We start from the raw sequence: 20,872 nt of genomic DNA, 5'->3' as shown, positions 1-20,872 counted from the left end.
GTCGAGTAAGGAGGAGGAATCGAGGGAAATCCTTATCAGTCGGGAAATTGTGTTGGGGAAATTGATGGGATTGAAGGCCGATAAATCCCCAGGGCCTGATGGGGATCAAGGGGTATGGCGAGAAAGCAGGAATGGGGTACTGAAGTTGCATGTTCAGCCATGAACTCATTGAATGGCGGTGCAGGCTAGAAGGGCTGAATGGCCTACTCCTGCACCTATTTTCTATGTCTATGTCTATGACTAAGGAGGTTGCCTTGGAAATAGCGGGTGCATTGACAGTCACATTCCATTGACTCTGGATCAGTTCCTATAGAGTGGAGGGTAGCCAATGTAACCCCACTTTTTAAAAAAGGAGGGAGAGAGAAAACAGGGAATTATAGACCGGTCAGCCTGACATCGGTTGTGGGTAAAATTATGGAATCAATTATTAAGGATGTCATAGCAGTGCATTTGGAAAAAGGTGACATGATAGGTCCAAGTCAGCATGGATTTGTGAAAGGGAATTCATGCTTGACAAATCTTCTGGAATTTTTAGAGGATGTTTCCAAAAGGGAGAACCATTTGATGTGGTATATTTGGACTTTCAGAAGGCTTTCGACAAGGTCCCACACAAGAGATTAATGTGCAAAGTTAAAGCACATGGGATTGGGGGTAGTGTGCTGACATGGATTGAGAACTGGTTGTCAGACAGGAAGCAAAGAGTAGGAGTAAATGGGGACTTTTCAGAATGGCAGGCAGTGACTAGTGGGGTACCGCAAGGTTCTGTGCTGGGGCCCCAGCTGTTTACACTGTACATTAATGATTTAGACGAGGGGATTAAATGTAGTATCTCCAAATTTGCGGATGACACTAAGTTGGGTGGCAGTGTGAGCTGCGAGGAGGATGCTATTATGCTGCAGATCGACTTGGATAGGTTAGGTGAGTGGGCAAATGCATGGCAGATGAAGTATAATGTGGATAAATGTGAGGTTATCCACTTTGGTGGTAAAAACAGAGAGACAGACTATTATCTGAATGGTGACAGATTAGGAAAAGGGGAGGTGCAACAAGACCTGGGTGTCATGGTACATCAGTCATTGAAGGTTGACATGCAGTACAGCAGGTGGTTAAGAAAGCAAATGGCATGTTGGCCTTCATAGCGAGGGGATTTGAGTACAGGGGCAGGGAGGTGTTGTTACAGTTGTACAGGGCCTTGCTGAGGTCACACCTGGAGTATTGTGTACAGTTTTGGTCTCCAAACCTGAGGAAGGACATTCTTGCTATTGAGGGAGTGCAACGAAGGTTCACCAGACTGATTCCCGGGATGGCGGGACTGACCTATCAAGAAAGACTGGATCAACTGGGCTTGTATTCACTGGAGTTCAGAAGAATGAGAGGGGACCTCATAGAAATGTTTAAAATTCTGATGGGGTTGGACAGGTTAGATGCAGGAAGAATGTTCCCAATGTTGGGGAAGTCCAGAACCAGGGGACACAGTCTAAGGATAAGGGGTAAGCCATTTAGGACCGAGATGAGGAGAAACTTCTTCACCCAGAGAGTGGTGAACCTGTGGAATTCTCTGCCACAGAAAGTTGTTGAGGCCAATTCACTAAATATATTCAAAAAGGAGTTAGATGAAGTCCTTACTACTAGGGGGATCAAGCGGTATGGTGAGAAAGCAGGAATGGGGTACTGAAGTTGCATGTTCAGCCATGAACTCATTGAATGGCGGTGCAGGCTCAAAGGGCCGAATGGTCTACTCCTGCACCTATTTTCTATGTTTCTATGTTTCTATGTTTCTATCACACTCACTCACTCAAACACATAACCTGTGTTGTTCCGTCTCTGTTTCCAGGAGAACCCGTACATGTGCAACAACGAGTGTGATGCTCACATGCCCGAGCTCGCACACCCGCCCGAGCTGATGCTGGATGATGAGGGGCGGATTCCCAACACCTTTTGGCAAAGCGTCTCCTGGAGGAGTTTCCCCGAGCCCCTCCTGATCAATATCACTCTGTCCTGGGGCAAGACCATCGAGCTGACCGAGGACATAGTCATCACCTTCGAGTCGGGCCGGCCGGAGCAGATGGTCCTGGAGAAGTCTCTGGACCACGGCCGTACGTGGCAACCCTACCAGTTCTACGCGGCCGACTGCCTCACCTCCTTCGGGATGGAGCCGAGAAGCGCCCGGGATCTGAGCCCGGCCTCAGTGCTAGATATCATCTGCACGGAGGAGTATTCCAGGGGCTACGTGTGGAAGGTGGACAAGATGGTCCGCTTCGAGATCCAGGAGCGTTTTGCCCTGTTTGGGGGGCCCGGTCTCCAGGACATGGCCTCGCTGTACGGCCAGCTGGACACCACCAAGGACCTGAGGGACTTCTTCACCCTGACCGACCTGCGGGTCAGGCTGCTCCGGCCGGCCACTGGGGCCACCAGTGTTGACCAGCACAACCACTCCAAATACTTCTACGCCATCTCCAACCTGGACATTCGCGGCCGGTGAGAGCTCCCCGCCCCTTCTGGCCAGAGTCGCAGACCCCACACTTCACACCCAGGGGGCGCCGTGTCAGGCCAACATCTGGGGCACTCACAAACCCAACATTTGGGGGTAACGCACGGGGCCAACATCTGGATGGGCACTCAGGGTCAACATCGGGGGGCACTCACAGGGCCAACATCTGGGGGTAACGCATGGGGCCAACATCTGGATGGGCACTCACAGGGTCAACATCGGGGGGCACTCATAGGGCCAACATCTGGGGGCCGTCAACAGGACAACATCTGGGGGACACTCTATCAAGGCCAACAGCTGGGGCACTCTATCAAGGCAACAACTGGGGAACTCTATCAGGGGCAACATCTGGGGGATATTCTCAGTCTATCATCTTGGTGATACTCCATCAGGGTAAATATCTGGTGTTCCCTATCAGAGTTAACATTTGGGATACTCTATCAGGTATAACATCTGGCATGACACTCAATCAGTTATTATCTGGAGGGCACTATATCGGAGTTAACATCTGGCACACAATCTCAATGAACATCTGAAGGTCAGTCTATCAGGGCCAACATCTAATTACGAGGAGAGATTACATAAACTAGGTTTGTGTTCCCGAGAATTTAGAAGGTGTTTTGATAAGTTTTCAAAATATTAAGGGGAACTGAAAGGTTAGATAGAGAGAAACTATTTCCCTGGTTGGGGATTCTTGGAGTAGGGGCATAATCTATAAATTAGAGCCAGACCTTTCAGGGGTCAAATTAGGAAACAGTTCTACACACAAAGGTTGGTCGAAGTTTGGAATTCTTTTCCACAAATGGCAGTTGATGTTAGATCAATTGTTAATTTTAAATCTGAGATTAATAGATTTTATTAACCAATGGTATTGAGGGATGTGGGGCAAAGGCGGGTGAATGGAGTTCGGTCACAGATCAGCCATGTTCCCATTGAATGGCGGAGCAGGCTCGAGGGGCCGAATGGCCTCCTTCTTTTCCTATGTGAGCGCTGGGTAACTGGGGAGGTTTGACGTGATCCAGAGAGTGAGAGGATCACACAACACAGGGGGAGGCCATTCAGACCATCGGGCCTGTGCCGGCACTTTGAAAGAGATATCCATAGGTCCCACTCCCAACTCTTTTCCCATAGCCCTGCAAATATTTCCCTTGAAGTATTTATCCAATTCCCTTCTGAAAGTTCCGATTGAATCTGCTCCCACCGCCCTTTCAGGCAGCGCATTCCAGATCAAACTCTCCTTATCTCCCCTCTGGGTCTTCTACCAATTACCTTCAACCTTTGACCTCTGGTCCCCGACCCTACTGCCACTGGAAACAGTTGCTCATTATTTACTCGATCCAAGTCCTTCCTGATTCGATGACTGATTGTGACTGAAGGCTTCCTTCGTGTTGGATCTATATTCAGTCTGGGTCAGTGAGTTCCCATTCTCCCATCACACAATCTCCAGGGCTCGGAGCCATTCCCTCATTATTCCACACTCAGCTTCTGGGAGGCTCGTTCCAGCTTTTAGACGAGGACAATCTTCAGACACTAATTAGAGAACAGGAGCAGTAAAATGTTTACGCTGCCGTTAATGTGACTCCAAGGAACTGTCTGGGTATCTGCTTAGTTCAGCATACAGTGCCCAGAACTGACAATTTGCTGAATGTGCAACATACAATCTGCGGATTGTGAAGCTTCACCCTCTCAGTGAGTTAAACAGCGGCTCGATGCTGTTAGCACAGAGTCACCGAGACCAGCGTTCTCACGCTTCACGGTACAGAGACCGTCACAGCACTTTGTGCCTTTCCAAATCGCATTTCCTGAACAACAACAACAACAAAATCTCATCCTTGTCTAAAAATCCCTCCATGGCCTCTCCCCCTCCCTATCTCTGTAACCTCCTCCCACGCTACAGCCCTCCAAGATCTCTGCTGTCCTCCAACACCAGGAACAGCACTCCGAGGTCGCTGCTCTCCTCCACCACAGGCCTCTTGTCCATCCCCCACTCCCTTCGCCCCTCCATTGGTGGCCGTGCCTTCAGCTGCCTGGGCCCTAAGCTCTGGAATCCCCTCCCTAAACATATCCACTTCTCAACCTCTCTATTCTCCCTTAAGACGCTCCTGAAAACTGACCTCTCAGACTAAGTTTTTGGTCACCTGTCCAAATATCTCCTTCAGTGGCTCGGTGTCAGTTTATCTGATTTACGCTCCTGTGAAGCACCTTGGGACGTTTTACAAGTTAAATGCGCGATATAAATTCAAGTTGTTGTTCCAGGTTTTATTGTTGTTGTTGTAAAGAAATAACTTGTGAGAGGCGCTCTATAAATGCAAGCTCTTCCTTTGAGGGGCCTGGAAGGCCGGAGCTGATCAGAAACTCTCTCCTAACGTGTTCTTGTTGCTGCCCAGAATCTGATCGTCAATCAGCGGAAACACACCCAGAAACTGACCCGCCGCCTGGGTTGAAAGGCAGTAAGTGGGAGAAAAATGTTGCTGTTTGCAGAGCGAAGCTGGGAAAGGGAGAGCAGACTCGCGGAGCGGCCAGTCCCCAGTCTAACCCGGCTGCTCAGCTTATTTGAAACCAGCTTGCTATTGTTTTTTGCCAGGTGTAAGTGCAATCTTCACGCCAACAACTGTATCTGGGAGAAGGGGAAGCTGAGTTGCGAGTGTGAGCACAACACCACGGGGCCGGACTGCGGGAGATGCAAGAAAGGCTTTCAAGGCCGAGCGTGGAGAGCAGGCTCGTACCTCCCAATCCCCAAAGGGACGGCCAATGTCTGTGAGTAACCAGAGCTGCTCCAGCCCGGCTCAGTGCCGGCACCAGATTCCCTTCACATTTCATTCTCAGCCCAACTCCCGGCAACGCACCGACTCCAAAATACAACCCACCCATCTTTGTCATTGTGTTCATGTGGGAACAGAGACTCACAGCGGGAGATTGGACAGAGCCAGGGACAGAGATAGGGTCCGTGCCCACAGCTCCACACTGAGGGGGGACTGGGGACGGGGGGCGGGGGGAGCGAGAGGGAGAGGGGAGAGAGAGCAGGGCAGAGGGAGGGAGCGAAAAAGGGGGGAGAAAGAGAGACAGAGACAGAGAAAGAGAGAAGCAAAGAATGAAAGAGAGAACAAACAAAAAGAAAGAGAAAGTGGGAAACAGAGACATAGAGAAAGTGATAAAGAGGGAGAGAGAGAAGCAGAGAAAGTAAGTTAGAATGAGAGACGGAAAGTAAGAGAGAGGGAAAGAGAGAGAAAAGGAAAGTGAGAGAAAGAATTAGAGATATAGCGAAGAAAAAAATAATGAAAGAAAGATTATCCAATTAGTCCCACTCCCCGCTCTTTCCCCATGGACCTGCAAATGTTGCCATTTCAAGTATTTATCCAACTCCCTTTTGAAAGTTACGATTGAATCTGCTCCCACTGCCCTTTCAGGCAGCGCATTCCAGAGCACAACAACTCGCTGCTAAAAATAATCCTCATCTCCCTCTGGGTCTTTGGCCAATCACCTTCAATCTGTGTCCTTGGGTTACCCACCCTCCTGCCCCTGCAAACAGTTTCTCCTTATTCACTCCATCAAAACCCTTCCTCATTTTGAAGCCCTCTATCAATGTAATGTCGGGGTCAGTGAGCGAGGGGGGATCGCTGGCATTATGTAGAAGGTGAGGTTGTAATAGCCGCAGGGGTTGAATTTGCTGAAACCTCACTCCGGACACCCACACATACAGAGCCAGCAGTGAGGTGCAGACTGATGTGAGAATGGAATGTTCACAGCTGGATGAACATCTGGGGAACAGCTGGGGAAGGTTAGAGGAGAATCAGCCTCTGTGAAATCAATATCTGAAGCAGATCAGGAAGTGAAGGTTGTGAGGGATATTTGTGGCCTGCTGTGTGTGGAATGTCCCGAGATCAATATCCAGATAGTGAGCTGACTGGGCAGTGGGGGAGGGGTGTGTGTGACCACTGATGCCCTTACGTATTAACCCTGCGTACTTACACACTAATCGCACGTAGTGGGAGCGTCCCCACGTACTACTCTCACACTCATCTTATGGGAGCACTTTAGCAACTCTACCTGGTCTCACACAGGGCTGGTGTGAGCTCTCAGAGGATGCAGCACGCCAATCCCCCATCAGTTCCTTGTTCGTGAGTTTGAGTGACGTCGATCTGATGAACACTCCGTGTGATGGGTTGTGTTAATGTGTTTATCGATAAAGATTGTTAATCAGATGTCTCTCTAACTCTGTTTCCGTTTCCCTCTCCAGGCCTCCCTGACCCCTCCGTGGCGAGTGGCCGTAAGTAGAACCTATGCTCTCTGACCTGTGACTTGCTGACCCAGAGCTCATTTCTGTATCGGGAATGATCCGATTCCCTCAAACCTCCCTTGTCGCTCAGTGAGCGAGGAACAGGTGTAGGTGTGAGCAGGGATTGAGTGTGAGCAGGGGCTGAGTGTGAACAGATGAAAGTGTGAGGCAGATTAGGTATGAACAGGGCTGGGATCAGGAGTCTGCTTGCCCGTGTATCTATGCAGTAAAGTATAATCTCCTCGAGCAGTGCAGCAGATATAAAGCAGGGAAGATGTAATATATACGACGGACATCTTAGCTGAGACGAAAATGCTTCTCACTGTGTCTCAGTGAGAACGTTCAGTGGGAAGTGGAGGGAAGATTTGTAGAAATCCATTTGGTGGTTGAGGCCAAGAGCAATGGGGACGTGTTGTAATCCCGTTATCCCAGATGCAGGAATGGGAACTGGGTGAGTGTCTCGGCCTCAATCTGTTCCTCTTTGTTCCTGGATCTTACATCAACTTGTTCCCGTTTATTTAACCCTTCACATGCTGTCCATGTAATTCCAAACCATCCGCCATAACGCAACCCCGAACCAACACCCAGACTGACCGGGAGCAGAGTGACCATAACTCCCCACACTGACCGGGAGTGACCATAACTCCCCACACTGACCGGGAGTGACCATAACTCCCCACACTGACCGGGAGTGACCATAACTCCCCACACTGACCGGGAGTGACCATAACTCCCCACACTGACCGGGAGTGACCATAACTCCCCACAGTGACCGGGAGTGACCATAACTCCCCACACTGACCGGGAGTGATCATAACTCTCCACACTGACCGGGAGTGACCATAACTCTCCACACTGACCGGGAGTGAACATAACTCCCCACATTGACCGGGAGTGACCATAACTCTCCACACTGACCGGGAGTGACCATAACTCCCCACACTGACCGGGAGTGACCATAACTCCCCACACTGACCAGGAGTGACCATAACTCTCCACACTGACCGGGAGTGATCAAAACGCCCCACACTGACCAGGAGTGACCATAACCCACCACACTGACCGAGACTGGGGGTCTATGAAACGTTACATTTTGACCCCAAACATGCTCCTTTGCTACCCAGGTACAAACCCTCAATATACCGTAATCCCACAATAACAGCCTGTCACGGCCTCACCCCATTTAATCATCTTTCCGCGGACCAGATTCCCACTAATTATCCATCGATCCGGTTGGAGTGACAGCCGGGCAGTGAGTAGACCCGGGGAAGTGATTGATTGATCCGACATTGGCTCCCGGTCCAGCAACGCCTCCAATTTATAATTCTCAACCTCGCGTTCAAATCCCTCCGTGGCCCCACCCCTCCCTATCAGTAAAGCCTCACACCCTACAGCCCTCCCTATCTCTATAACCCCCTCACACCCTACACCCCTCCCTATCGCTGTAACCTCCTCCCACCCTACACCCCTCCCTATCTCTATAACCCTCTCCCACCCTACAACCCTCCCTATCTCTATTACCCCCTCCCACCCTACAACCCTCCCTATCTCTGTAACCTTCTCCATCCCTAACGCCTTCCCAAGCCTCCAGCTGCCTGGGCCCGAAGCTCTGGAATTCCCTCCCTAAACGTCTCCGCACCACCTCTCTCTGCTCCTTTAAGAATCTCCTTAAAACCTACCACTTTGACCGAGCTTTTGGTCACCTGTCCTAATATCTCCTCCCGAGTCTCGGTGTGAGTTTCTGTCTGATTGGCGGTGTAGCGGAGATGGAAATGTCTGTTTGCTTGTCTCTCGGATACTCCTGCCATCCTGGACAGTGTCCACTCGATGTGTGTGCGTACAGTACAGATGTTCTGTTCAGAACGCGTGTTCTCCAGCTGGGATTAATAATTGCTGATTTCTCCTGACATATGCAGCTGACCCAAAGCTCGGTCGCACACGGCCAAGAAACTCATCACTAGAGGTCACGATCCCAGAGCAAGGTAGGAGCTCTCAAACACCGCGTCTGGCTCAGAGCACATGAGAAAGCAAGGATTTTCATTTATATATTGTTCCTTCAGGACTGCCCCTCCGGCAGGGCAGCAATCCCTCAGTACTGCCCCTCAAACAGTGCAGTGTTCCCTCAGTACTGTCCCTCCGACAGTGCAGCACTCCCTCAGTACTGTCCCTCTGGCAGTGCAGCAGTCTTTCAGTACGACCACTCCGGCAGTGCAGCAATCCCTCAGTAATGCCCCTCGCACAGTGCAGCACTCCCTCAGTACTGCCCCTCACACAGTGAAGCAATCCCTCAGTACTCCCCCTCACACAGTGCAGCACTCCCTCAGTACTCCCCCTCACACAGTGCAGCACTCCCTCAGTACTGCCCCTCCATCAGTGCAGCAATTCCTCAGGACTGCCCATTCGACAGTGCAGCGCTCTCTCAGTACTACCCCTCCGACAGTGCAGCACTCACTCAGTACTGCCCCTCCGACAGCACAGTGCTCCCTCAGAACTGCCCCTCCGACACTGCAGCGTTCCCTCAGAACTGCCCTTCCGACAGTGCACCACTCCCTCAGTACTGCACTGGGAGCGTCAGTCTGGATTATGGGCTCAAATCTCTGGAATGGGACTTGAACCGATGACCTTCTGACTCCGAGGCGAACGTGCTGCCCACTGAGCCACAGTTGAAAGGCCCCTAACTTGGCAGTGCTGTGTAAAACCCGGCACAGAATCTATAACCTGGGATTGGGACCATCCATTGCCATCTGCCTGATTCAATGCAAACCGTAACTAGCCAGGAGTCTGATGTTTTCCCCTCACAGCTAAAAGCCTCAGTGTTCCCTCCCTCCCTCCCATTCCAGCCATTTCCTCCCCACCTCTCATTCCTGCAGCATGTGACCCTCTCACAGTCTGCAAACTGTCTGTGTCCCGTCTACACTCTCTGTCTTTTCCCTGCAAGCCTGCGAATGCTTCGGCCATTCGAACCGGTGCAGTTACCTCGAGCTGCTCACCACCGCCATTTGCGTGAGCTGTAAGCACAACAAGAGAGGCCGACACTGCCAGTTATGTCAGCTGGGCTACCACCGAAACCCTTCAGCACAGCTGGACCACCACCACGTTTGCCGAGGTCAGTTCCTGTTACAATCTCTGCTCTCTCCTTCTTTCACCCTTCTGCTTTCAGCCCAAAACAAGATAAAGAAACAAAGAAAATACCTTCAATAGGGCTGAGCAAAGTGCGTCGGAAATCAGCCCCTCTTTCCCCAGTGACCAGCCTCAATCCAACCTTTCCCCAGTGACTAGACCCCGACTCAACCTTTCCCCAGTGACTAGACCCCGACCCAACCTTTCCCCAGTGACTAGTCCCCGACCCAACCTTTCCCCAGTGACTAGACCCCGACCCAACCTTTCCCCTGTGACTAGACCCCGACTCAACCTTTCCCCGGTGACTGGACCTCGACTCAACCTTTCCCCAGTGACTGGACCTCGACTCAACCTTTCCCCAGTGACTAGACCCCGACCCAACCTTTCCCCAGTGACTAGACCCCGACCCAACCTTTCCCCAGTGACTAGACCTCGACTCAACCTTTCCCCAGTGACTAGACCCCGACCCAACCTTTCCCCAGTGACGAGGCCCCGACCCAACCTTTCCCCAGTGACCAGACCCCGATCCAACCTTTCCCCTGTGACTAGACCCCGACCCAACCTTTCCCCACTGACTAGACCCCGACCCAACCTTTCCCCACTGACTAGACCTCGACTCAACCTTTCCCCAGTGACTAGACCTCGACTCAACCTTTCCCCAGTGACTAGGCCCCGACCCAACCTTTCCCCACTGACTAGACCCCGATCCAACATTTCCCCAGTGACTGGGCACCGACCCAACCTTTCCCCAGAGACTAGGCCCCGAGCCAACCTTTCCCCAGTACCTAGGCCCCGACCCAACATTTCCCCACTGACTAGACCCCGATCCAACATTTCCCCAGTGACTGGGCACCGACCCAACCTTTCCCCAGTGACTAGACCCCGACCCAACCTTTCCCCAGTACCTAGACACCGACCCAACCTTTCCCCAGTGACTAGACCCCGACCCAACCTTTCCCCAGTGACTAGACCCCGACCCAACCTTTCCCCAGAGACTAGGCCCCGACTCAACCTTTCCCCAGAGACTAGGCCCCGACCCTACCTTTCCCCTGTGACTAGACCCCGACACAACCTTTCCCCAGTGACTAGACCCCGACCCAACCTTTCCCCAGTAACTAGACCCCGACTCAACCTTTCCCCAGTGACTAGACCCCGACCCAACCTTTCCGCAGTAACTAGACCCCGACTCAACCTTTCCCCAGTGACTAGACCCCGACCCAACCTTTCCCCAGTGACTAGACCCCGACCCAACCTTTCCGCAGTAACTAGACCCCGACCCAACCTTTCCCCAGTGACTAGACCCCGACCCAACCTTTCCCCAGTGACTAGACCCCGACCCAACCTTTCCCCAGTGACTAGACCCCGACTCATCCTTTCCCCAGTGACTAGGCCCTGACCCAACCATTCCCCAGTGACTGGGCCCTGACCCAACCTTTCCGCTGTGATTAGACCCCGACCCAACCTTTCCCCAGTGACTCGGCCCCGACCCAACCTTTCCCCAGTGACTCGACCCCGATCCAACCTTTCCCCAGTGACGAGACCCCGACCCAACCTTTCCCCAGTGACTAGACCCCGACCCAACCTTTCCCCAGTGACTAGACCCCAACCCAACCTTTCCCCTGTGACTAGACCCCGACCCAACCTTTCCCCAGTGACTAGACCCCGACCCAAACTTTCCCCTGTGACTAGAACCCCGACCCAACCTTTCCCCAGTGACTAGACCCCGACCCAACCTTTCCCCAGTGACTAGACCCCGACCCAACCTTTCCCCAGTGGCTAGACCCCGACCCAACCTTTCCCCAGTGACTAGGCCCCGACCCAACCTTCCCCCAGTGACTAGACCCCGATCCAACCTTTACCCAGTGACTAGACCCCGACCCAACCTTTCCCCCGTGACGAGGCCCCGACCCAACCTTTCCCCAGTGACTAGACTCCGACTCAACCTTTCCCCAGTGACTAGACCCCGACTCAACCTTTCCCCAGTGACTAGACCCCGACCCAACCTTTCCCCAGTGACTAGACCCCGACCCAACCTTTCCCCAGTGACTAGGCCCCGACCCAACCTTTCCCCAGTGACTAGGCCCCGACCCAACCTTTCCCCAGTGACTAGACCCCGACCCAACATTTCCCCAGTGACTGGACCCCGACTCAACCTTTCCCCAGTCACTAGACCCCGACTCAACCTTTCCCCAGTGACTAGACCCCGACCCAACCTTTCCCCAGTGACTAGACTCCGACTCAACCTTTCCCCAGTGACTAGACCCCGACTCAACCTTTCCCCAGTGACTAGACCCCGACCCAACCTTTCCCCAGTGACTGGACCCCGACTCAACCTTTCCCCAGTGACTAGACCCCGACCCAACCTTTCCCCCGTGACGAGGCCCCGACCCAACCTTTCCCCAGTGACTAGACTCTGACCCAACCTTTCCCCAGTGACTTGGCCCCAACCCAATCTTTCCCAGCGATGAGATCTGGCGAGGCTTTCCCAAGCGATGAGGCCTGGCCCAGGCTTTCCCTAGCGATGAGGCCTGGCCCAAGCTGTGTTGACGTATATTGAAAGCTCTGTGTTTTGACGATATAATCGTTGCCTCCCTGTCTCCATTGTTTTTCAGGAATTTGTATGTTGTTTGTAATATGTCCTTACTGTACAGTATAAATGCACACGAGGCCCATACATGAGAGAAGGTCACTCTGTGACCAGTTACCTTTATTGCCAAGACCTCAAGAGACAGACGGTGGGTGGAGCTTCCCCATTTATACCGGAAAGTCCAGGTTAGGAGTGTCTCCCACAAGTCCGCCCCCTGTGGTCTGTGTTCTCAAGGTGTACAACTTAGGTCAGCTTGTACATGGGTCACAATGATAATTGAATACATGACATCACCTCCCCCCAAAGTCTTATTGGGATCACAGGTTAAGTCTCTCTGGTGGTTTGCGCTCCCTTGTAGAGCGCCTGAGTTGGGGCTCCAGTTGTTGGGCACTGGCCTGAGTGTCTGCTGTTTGCGGTGCCTCAAGCCTGTCTGGACTGCCCACAGTGACTGGGCTCTCCTCCACTTGATTCCGGTTTTCGGTCACCTGTGGTGGAGTAAACTCTACGTCGTGTTCTTCCTCTGCTTCTTCTATGGTGTTGCTGAACCTCCTTTTAGTTTGATCCACGTGTTTGCGGCAGATTTGTCCATTGGTAAGTTTAACTGCCAAAACCCTATTCCCCTCTTTGGCAATCACAGTGCCTGCAAGCCATTTGGGCCTTGCAGCGTAATTAAGGACAAAAACAGAGTCATTGACATCAATACATCGTGCCCTCGCATTCCTGTCATGGTAGTCACATTGTGACTGACGCCTGCTCTCAACAATTTCTTTCATAGTAGGGTGTATAAGGATAACCTGGTTTTGAGCGTCCTTTTCATTAGCAGCTCTGCAGGTGGAACCCCTGTGAGCGAGTGTGGTCGGGATCTATTGGCCAACAGGAGACGTGATAAGCAGCTTTGTAGGGAACCCCCTTGGATTCTGAGCATCCCCTGTTTGATTATCTGCACTGCTCGTTCCGCCTGGCCATTTGAGGTCGGCTTGAACGATTCCATTCTGACATGGTTGATTCCATTGCCTGCCATGAAGTCCTGGAATTCAGTACTTGTACGGGCCATTGTTGCTGACCAAGACGTTCGGTAGACCATGGGCAGCAAATATTGCCCATAGACTTTCTACCGTGGCAGAGGATGTGCTTCAATTTAAAATCCACACTCAATCCATTTGGAGTAAGCGTCTACTTCAACCAAAAGCATTTTTCCCATGAAAGGACCTACGTAGTCCACATGGATGTGTGACCATGGCTTGGCGAGCCAGGACCAGGGCTAAGGGGGGCTTCCTTGGCTGCGTCATGACAATGCCCGGGTGCTCATTGTGTCGTTCTCTGATAAACACCTCTCTGCCCTTCGGGGGCATGACTACTCGGTTTCCCCACAGTAGGCAATCGGCCTGAATCAAGAGTTCATCCTTGCACCTATGAAACGGTTTAAACTCCTCAGGGCATGCCCCGTACGTGGCTGCCCAGTCCCCATTCAGGACACATTTCTTAACTAAAGACAGTAGCGGGTCTTTATTTGTCCAGAACTTAATCTGATGGGCTGTCACAGGTGAGCCTTCGCTTTCGAAAGCTTCATCAGCCATGACCATCTCAGCATCATGCTCAGCTGCCCCCTCAGTGGTGGCTAGTGGGATCGTGCTGAGTGCATCGGCGCAGTTTTCAGTGCCTGGTCTGTGTCAAATTGTGTAGTCATAGGCGGCTAACGTGAGTGCCCACCTCTTTATGCAGGCTGATGCATTCGCATTTATGGCCTTGTTGTCGGCCAAAAGGGATGTTAGTGGTTTGTGATCTGTCTCCAGCTCAAATTTCCTGCCAAACAGATACTGATGCATTTTTTTTACTGCATATACACATGCTTGTGCTTCCTTTTCTACCATCCCGTAACCCCTTTCTGCCTGCGACAGACTTATAGAGGCATAAGCTACCGGCTGTAACTGACCATTGGCATTCACATGCTGCCACATACACACGACCCCATAGGATGACGCATCACCCGTTAAAATTAGTTTCTTACACGGGTCATATAACGTTAACAGTTTTTTAGAGCACAACAAATTGCGTGCTCCATCAAAAGCCTTTTCCTGGCTGTCCCCCCAGACCCAATCACGACCTTTGTGTAGGAGCACGTGTAGCGGCTCTAACAGCGTGCTCAATTTGGGAAGAAAGTTCCCAAAATAGTTCAGGAGCCCCAGGAACGAATGCAGTTCCGTCGTGTTATGGCTCCCTGGATCGTTTCCGTTTTGGACGCAGTAGGTCTGATCCCGTCTGCTGCCACCCTCCTCCCGAGGAATTCTACCTCTGTAGCTAAGAAGATGCACTTCGCTTTTTTAAGTCGCAGCCCGACCTGGTCCAGTCTGCGTAGCACCTCCTCCAGGTTGTGGAGGTGTTCTTCAATACCCGTGATGAGGATGTCATCTTGAAAGACCACTGTCCTTGGAATTTACTTGAGGAGGCTTTCCATATTTCGCTGAAAGGTCGCGGCGGCCGAATGAATCCCGAACGGACATCTGTTATACTCAAACAACCCATTGTGTGTCGTGATTGTGGTCAGCTTCTTTGACTCACTCGCCAGCTCCTGGGTCATGTAAGCTGAGGTCAGGTCCAATTTTGAAGAAAGTTTGCCACTGGATAGCGTCGCAAAGAGGTCCTCCACTCTCGGTAGCGGGTACTGATCTTGGACTGATACCCGATTGATGGTGGCCTTGTAATCGCCACATATCCTGACCGACCCATCCGCCTTGAGCACTGCCACGATTGGGCTCACCCAGTCACTGAATTCGACTGGCGAGATGATGCCTTCCCTCAGCAGGCGGTCTAATTCGCATTCTATCTTTTTCCGCATCACGTACGGCAACGCTCTGGCCTTGTGGTATACTGGCCTGGCGTCCGGGTTTATGTGAATCACTACCTTGGTCCCCATGAAAGTGCCGATGCTGGGTTGAAATAATAAGTCAAATTTGTGCAGGACCTGTGAGAATGATACTCGCTCCACAGAAGAAATTGCATTGACATCGCCCATTTCCAGTTCATGAGAGCAAGCCAACTCCTCCCCAGTAGTGCGGGACCGTCCCCTGGGAAAATCCAGAGTGGCAACCTGTTCTCCGAATCTTTGTGGGTCATGGCTACCGTGGTGCTGCCTAGCACCGGAATGATCTCCTTTGTATATGTCCGTAGCAGTGCGTCAATCGGCAATAATTTTGGCCTCCTGGGCTTGGAGACCCACAACCTTTCGAACTGTTTGATACTCATCAGGAACTGGCTGGCCCCCGTGTCTAGCTCCGTTAATATTGGGATGCCATTGAGGAGCACTTTCATCATTATCGGTGGCGTCCTGGTGTATGAACTGTATCTGTGCTCCACCTGAACTCGCTGAACTTCAGCTTCCAGTGATTTCCCCCAGTATTCATTTGGCTTCGTAGGGCTTACATCGGGTCCGTCCTCCTCGTACAGCAACCTGGCTGCAGGCTTCCTGCACATATGCGCCAAGTGACCGCTGATGTTGCAGTTTCTGCAGGTATATTGCTGATACCTGCAAGCTCTGGCTGGGTGTTTGCTTCCACACCTCCAGCATGAGCTGGAGGCTCCATTGTTGGAAACAAAAGATCCATTACCAGTCGATCATCTCTGACTGTCTCTGTAACTGTCCTTAAGAGCACCATTAACAGGTATTGATGAACCCATTACTGGCCGCACATTGTCCATTGCGATGGCCTGAATCGCCATTCAGCTAGCCATTGTCTCTGTTGAATTCCCCCTTTGGGTTCGACTACATGCTGGGGCATGTCTGATTGTCCTTGTCTGCCTCGAGAACTGTGTGCCGCATTAACAATGTTGAGTCCTTGGTCATTTGCCGCATTTGAGCCAAGATTTTTGCCATAAATCATTCTAGTCTCTTCCTCCCCTGAGATAATTGTCTGGGCTATCAGAGCCGCCACTTCCAAGGTCAAGTCTTTGGTCTCAATCAGTTTACTGAAAACCCCAGCATGCCCGATGCCCTCACTAAAAAAGTCTCACAGCATCTCCGCTCTGCATGCATCTGGGAACTTACATAGGCTCGCCAGTCGTCAGAGATCTGCCACGAAGTCTGGAACACTTTGCCCTTCTTGCCGCCGGTGCGTGTAAAACCGGTGTCTCGCCATGTGCATGCTGCTCGCTGGTTTAAGGTGTTCCCCGATCAACTTATTGAGCTCTTGCAAAGTCTTATCCGCCGGCTTCTCTGGCACTAGAAGGTCCTTCATCAGGGAGTACATTCTGGATCCACAAACAGTCAGGAGATGAGCCCTGCGTTTGTCGGCTGAATCCTGTCCCAACCATTCCTTAGTGACAAAACTTAGCTATCGTCTCTCAATAAAGTCGTCCCAATCATCACCAACACAGTAACTCTTTTCTGTGCTGCTAGTGGCCATGCTCGCGTGGTTTAAATCCCAGTTTCTCGTTGCCAATAATATGTCTTTACTATACAGTATAAATGTACACGAGGCCCATACTTGAGAAAAGGTTACCCTGTGACCAGTTACCTTTATTACCAAGACCTCAAGAGACAGACGGTGGGTGGAGCTTCCCCTTTTATACTGGAATGTCCAGGTTAGGAGTGACTCCCACAAGTTCGCCCCCTGTGGTCAGTGTTCTCAAGGTGTACAACTTAGGTCAGCTTATACCTGGGTTACAATGAAAGTTGAATACATGACAGTTTGTATTCTCGGTAAACGACCATCCTGCATCGTAGCAGCGTTGCTTCCCTCTGCTCAATGTTACCCCTCCCCCCAGTGTCCACCAACAATCCCCTCTCTCCATTTCCTCATCTCCTCCCATTCTCCACACACACAATTACACAGAATGTGCAGCACTGAAACAGGCCATTCGGCCCAACCGCTCCATGCCGGTGTTTATGCTCCACACGAGCCTCCTCCCACCCCTCTTCATCTCACCCTATCAGCATATCCTTCTATTCCTTTCGCCCTCATGTGTTTATCTCGCTTCCCCTTAAATGCATCGATACTATTCGCCTCAATCATTCCCTGTGGTAGTGAGTTCCATTCTCTGGATAAAGAAGTTTCTCCTCCATTCCTTATTGGATTTATTAGTGATGATCTTATATTTATGACCGGAGTTTTTGACTCCCCACAAGTGGAATCATCTTCTCTACGTCCACCCTATCAAACCGCTTCACAATTTTAAAGACCTCGATCAGGTCACCCCTCAGTCTTCTCTTTCCCAGCAAAGAGCCCCAGCCTGGTCAGCCTTTCCTGATAGGTACAATGTCTCAGTTCTGGTATCATCCTTGTAAATCTACTTTGTACCTTCTCCAGTGCCTCTCTGTCCTTTTTATAATACGGAGACCAGAACTGTGCCCAGTGCTCCAAGTACGGTCGAACCAAGGTTCGATACAAGTTTTACATCACTTCTGTGCTTGTGCATTCTATCCTCTATTGATGAACCTGGCTTGTTTTTTCTTGCCTTGTTAACCTGCGTTAATTCTGTGCAGTCGCCCCAGGGAGTGGAACACGGGCAGTGTGCAGTCAGTGTGTGGAGGATTGAAGCTGTTTGTAAAGTGTTGGAGACTTGTTTCAACCCCACAGTCTGAGGCTCCCTTGTCCCGGCTCGCACTCATTCCTGTCGCTGAGGTTGTGTCGCTGTATTTATTGGGAACAGCCGTGTGCAGTGTGTGTGTTGTCTTGTTTCTGCAGACTGTGAGTGTCACCCTGATGGCTCGCTCCACCATCGCTGTAATGACACGGGATATTGTGACTGTAAGGAGGGGGCGACAGGGCCCAAGTGTGACAGGTGCCTGCCCGGATATAACTGGCACAGGGGCTGTCGAGGTAAGTAACCGTTCCAGCACCAGCCCCTCCCCTCACTCCGCCCCGGCTTCTGGGTGTCAGGGTCAGCAGAGTATCCGATAGCAGAGATACCGTGGGGGGAAACACAGAGGTTTTTAGTGAGTGAATCCCCCTGGACTCTCCCATCACCTGCCACTCAATTAGTGGCACAGCTCCTCGCAAAGGGAGGCCTGGAGTTCAATGAGGGCGGGTCATAGAATCAGACAGCACAGAAGGAGGCCATTCGGCCCATCGGGCCTGTGTTGGCTCTTTGAAAGAGCGATCCATTTAGTCCAACTCACTGCTCTTTCCCAATCGACCTGCACATCTTTCCTTTTCAAATATTTATCCAATTCTCTTTTGAAAGTTACGATTGAATCTGCTTTCACCGCCCTTTCAGGCAGCGCATTCCAGATCACAACAACTCGCTGCGTAAATAAACTCTTCCCATCTCCCCTCTGGTCCTTTGCCAATTACCTTCAACCTGTGACCTCTGGTCCCTGACTCTCCTGCCCCTGGAAACAGCTTCTACTTATTTACTCGATCAAAAACCTTTCATAATTGTGAACACCACTATTAAATCTCCCTTTAACCTTCTCTGCTCGAAGGAGAAGAATCCCAGCTTTTCCAGTCTCTCCACATAACTCTCCACATCCCCAGTATCATTCCTGTAAATCTTCTCTGCTCCCTCTCCAAGGCCTTGACATCCTTCCTAATGTGCCCAGAATTAGACAGAATAATTGGACACAGAATTTAATCCTCAGTCTCAGCCTCAATATTTAATCCCATCCTAATTTGCACCAAGTCCTGTTCACCCATCCCCCCTGTGCTTGCTGATCCTCATTGGCTCCCAGTCTGGCAATGCCTCGAATTTAAAATTCTTATGTTTGTGTTCAAATCCCTCCATGGCCACATACCCCAATATCTCTGTAACCTCCTCCATCCTACAACCCTCCCTATCTCTGTGACCCCCTCCAGCCTGACACCCCTCCCTATCTCTGTAACCCCCTCCATCCTACAACCCTCCCTATCTCTGTAACCTCCTCCATCCTACAACCCTCCCTATCTCTGTAACCTCCTCCATGCTACAACCCTCCCTATCTCTGTCACCTTCTCCAGCCCTACACCCCTCCCTATCTCTGTAACTTCCTCCAGCCCTACACCCCTCCCTATCTCTGTAACCTTCTCCAGCCCTACACCCCTCCCTATATCTGTAAACCCCTCCAGCCCTACACCCCTCCCTCTCTCTGTAACCTCCACCAGCCCTGCACCCCTCCCTATCTCTGTAACCTCCTCCAGCCCCACACACCTCCTTATCTCTGTAACCTCACCAGACCTACACCCCTCCCTATCTCTGTAACCCCCTCCAGCCCTACACCCCTCCCTATCTCAATAACCCCCTCCAGCCCTCCCTATTTCTGTAACCTCCTCCAGCCCAACACCTCTCCCTATCTCGGTAACCCCCTCCTGCCCTACGCCCCTCCCTATCTCTGTAACCCCCTCCAGCCCTACACTCCTCCCTAACTCTCTAACCCCCTCCAGCCCTACACTCCTCCCTATCTCTGTAATCTCCTTCAGCCCTACACCCCTTCCTATCTCTGTAACCTCATCCAGCCTCATAAGCCTCCCTATCTCTGTAAACCCCTCCAGCCACATAATCCTCCACGAACTCTGTGCTTCTCCAGTTCTGTCCTCTTGCATATCCCCAACTCTAATCGCTCAACCATATGCGGCCGTGCCTTCAGCTGCCTGGGCCCGAAGCTCTGGATTTCACTCACTAAACCTCTCCACCTCTCGCTCCTCCTATAAGACAATCCTTAAACCCGACTTCTTGGGCCAAGCTTTTGGTCCCCTGTCCTAATATCTCCTTTTGTGTCTCGGTGTTAAATTTTGTCTGATAACCTGTGAAGCACCTTGGGACGTTTTATTACGATTAAGACGCTATATAAATGCAAGTTGTTGTAAAAGTGAGAGACAATTGGAACAATCTGTAACGTGGGAGAGTTTCTATGACCTGACCTTTCTTTTCTCTGACCTCTTGCAGCGGGCGTGTGCGATAACTTTCTGACTCGGTGTGAGAACGGAGGAGTGTGTGAGGACAATGGGAGGTGTGTGTGCCCCGCTCCCTACACCGGGCTCCTGTGTGAGAAAGGCCAGTGTGGGGAGGAAGTGGGAGGGTGTGTCTCCCAATCCCCGCGGGACCCCACCTTACACCGGGTGCTGCTGTCGCTGACTGCGCTGCTAACCGCCGCTAATGGCCGCCCGCCGCTCTGACCGGCTTCCAGCGCCATGGCCGCTCACGGGAAGGTGCGAAGAGTGCAGGAGAATCCAGCGTTTACTGCGTCGCCGGTAAAACACGCTCCCCTCACCCGCTCCCACCCCTGGGAAAGGCAAAGTGGAACCGAGGCCGGAGCCCACCCAGCCCGACTGGATGTGAGGGGCCGGAAGGAATGGGCAGTCAGTGGGGACTGGACTCTCGGACTCCCCGCGGGGCCCAGGCAGCTGCTAATATTCATTCTGTAATCGCCAGCTGCTCGGCCCATGTCCAGCTTTGGGACAAAGAAAGAAAGAAAGGACTTGCATTT

At 51.7% G+C, this 20,872-nt stretch overlaps 1 protein-coding gene across 1 annotated transcript in view; it reads left to right on the top strand.

Moving 5' to 3' along the window:
- The window catches only part of LOC139266945 (netrin-G1-like), a 34,224-nt gene extending 13,663 nt beyond the window's left edge, over positions 1-20,561 (top strand). Inside the window, exons 2-6 of the mRNA XM_070884582.1 lie at positions 1,835-2,478; positions 5,076-5,252; positions 14,807-14,829; positions 18,156-18,290; positions 20,332-20,561. Of these exons, the coding sequence (XP_070740683.1) occupies positions 1,835-2,478; positions 5,076-5,252; positions 14,807-14,829; positions 18,156-18,290; positions 20,332-20,561 (1,209 nt within the window). The remainder of the gene's footprint in view (positions 1-1,834; positions 2,479-5,075; positions 5,253-14,806; positions 14,830-18,155; positions 18,291-20,331) is intronic.
- Positions 20,562-20,872: the final 311 nt, after the last annotated feature.

Source organism: Pristiophorus japonicus, chromosome 7 (genome assembly GCF_044704955.1).
Source record: "Pristiophorus japonicus isolate sPriJap1 chromosome 7, sPriJap1.hap1, whole genome shotgun sequence".
NCBI lineage: Eukaryota > Metazoa > Chordata > Chondrichthyes > Pristiophoridae > Pristiophorus > Pristiophorus japonicus.
Note: the sequence above shows the minus strand (reverse complement) of the source record. Positions and strands in the feature narration are given on the sequence as shown.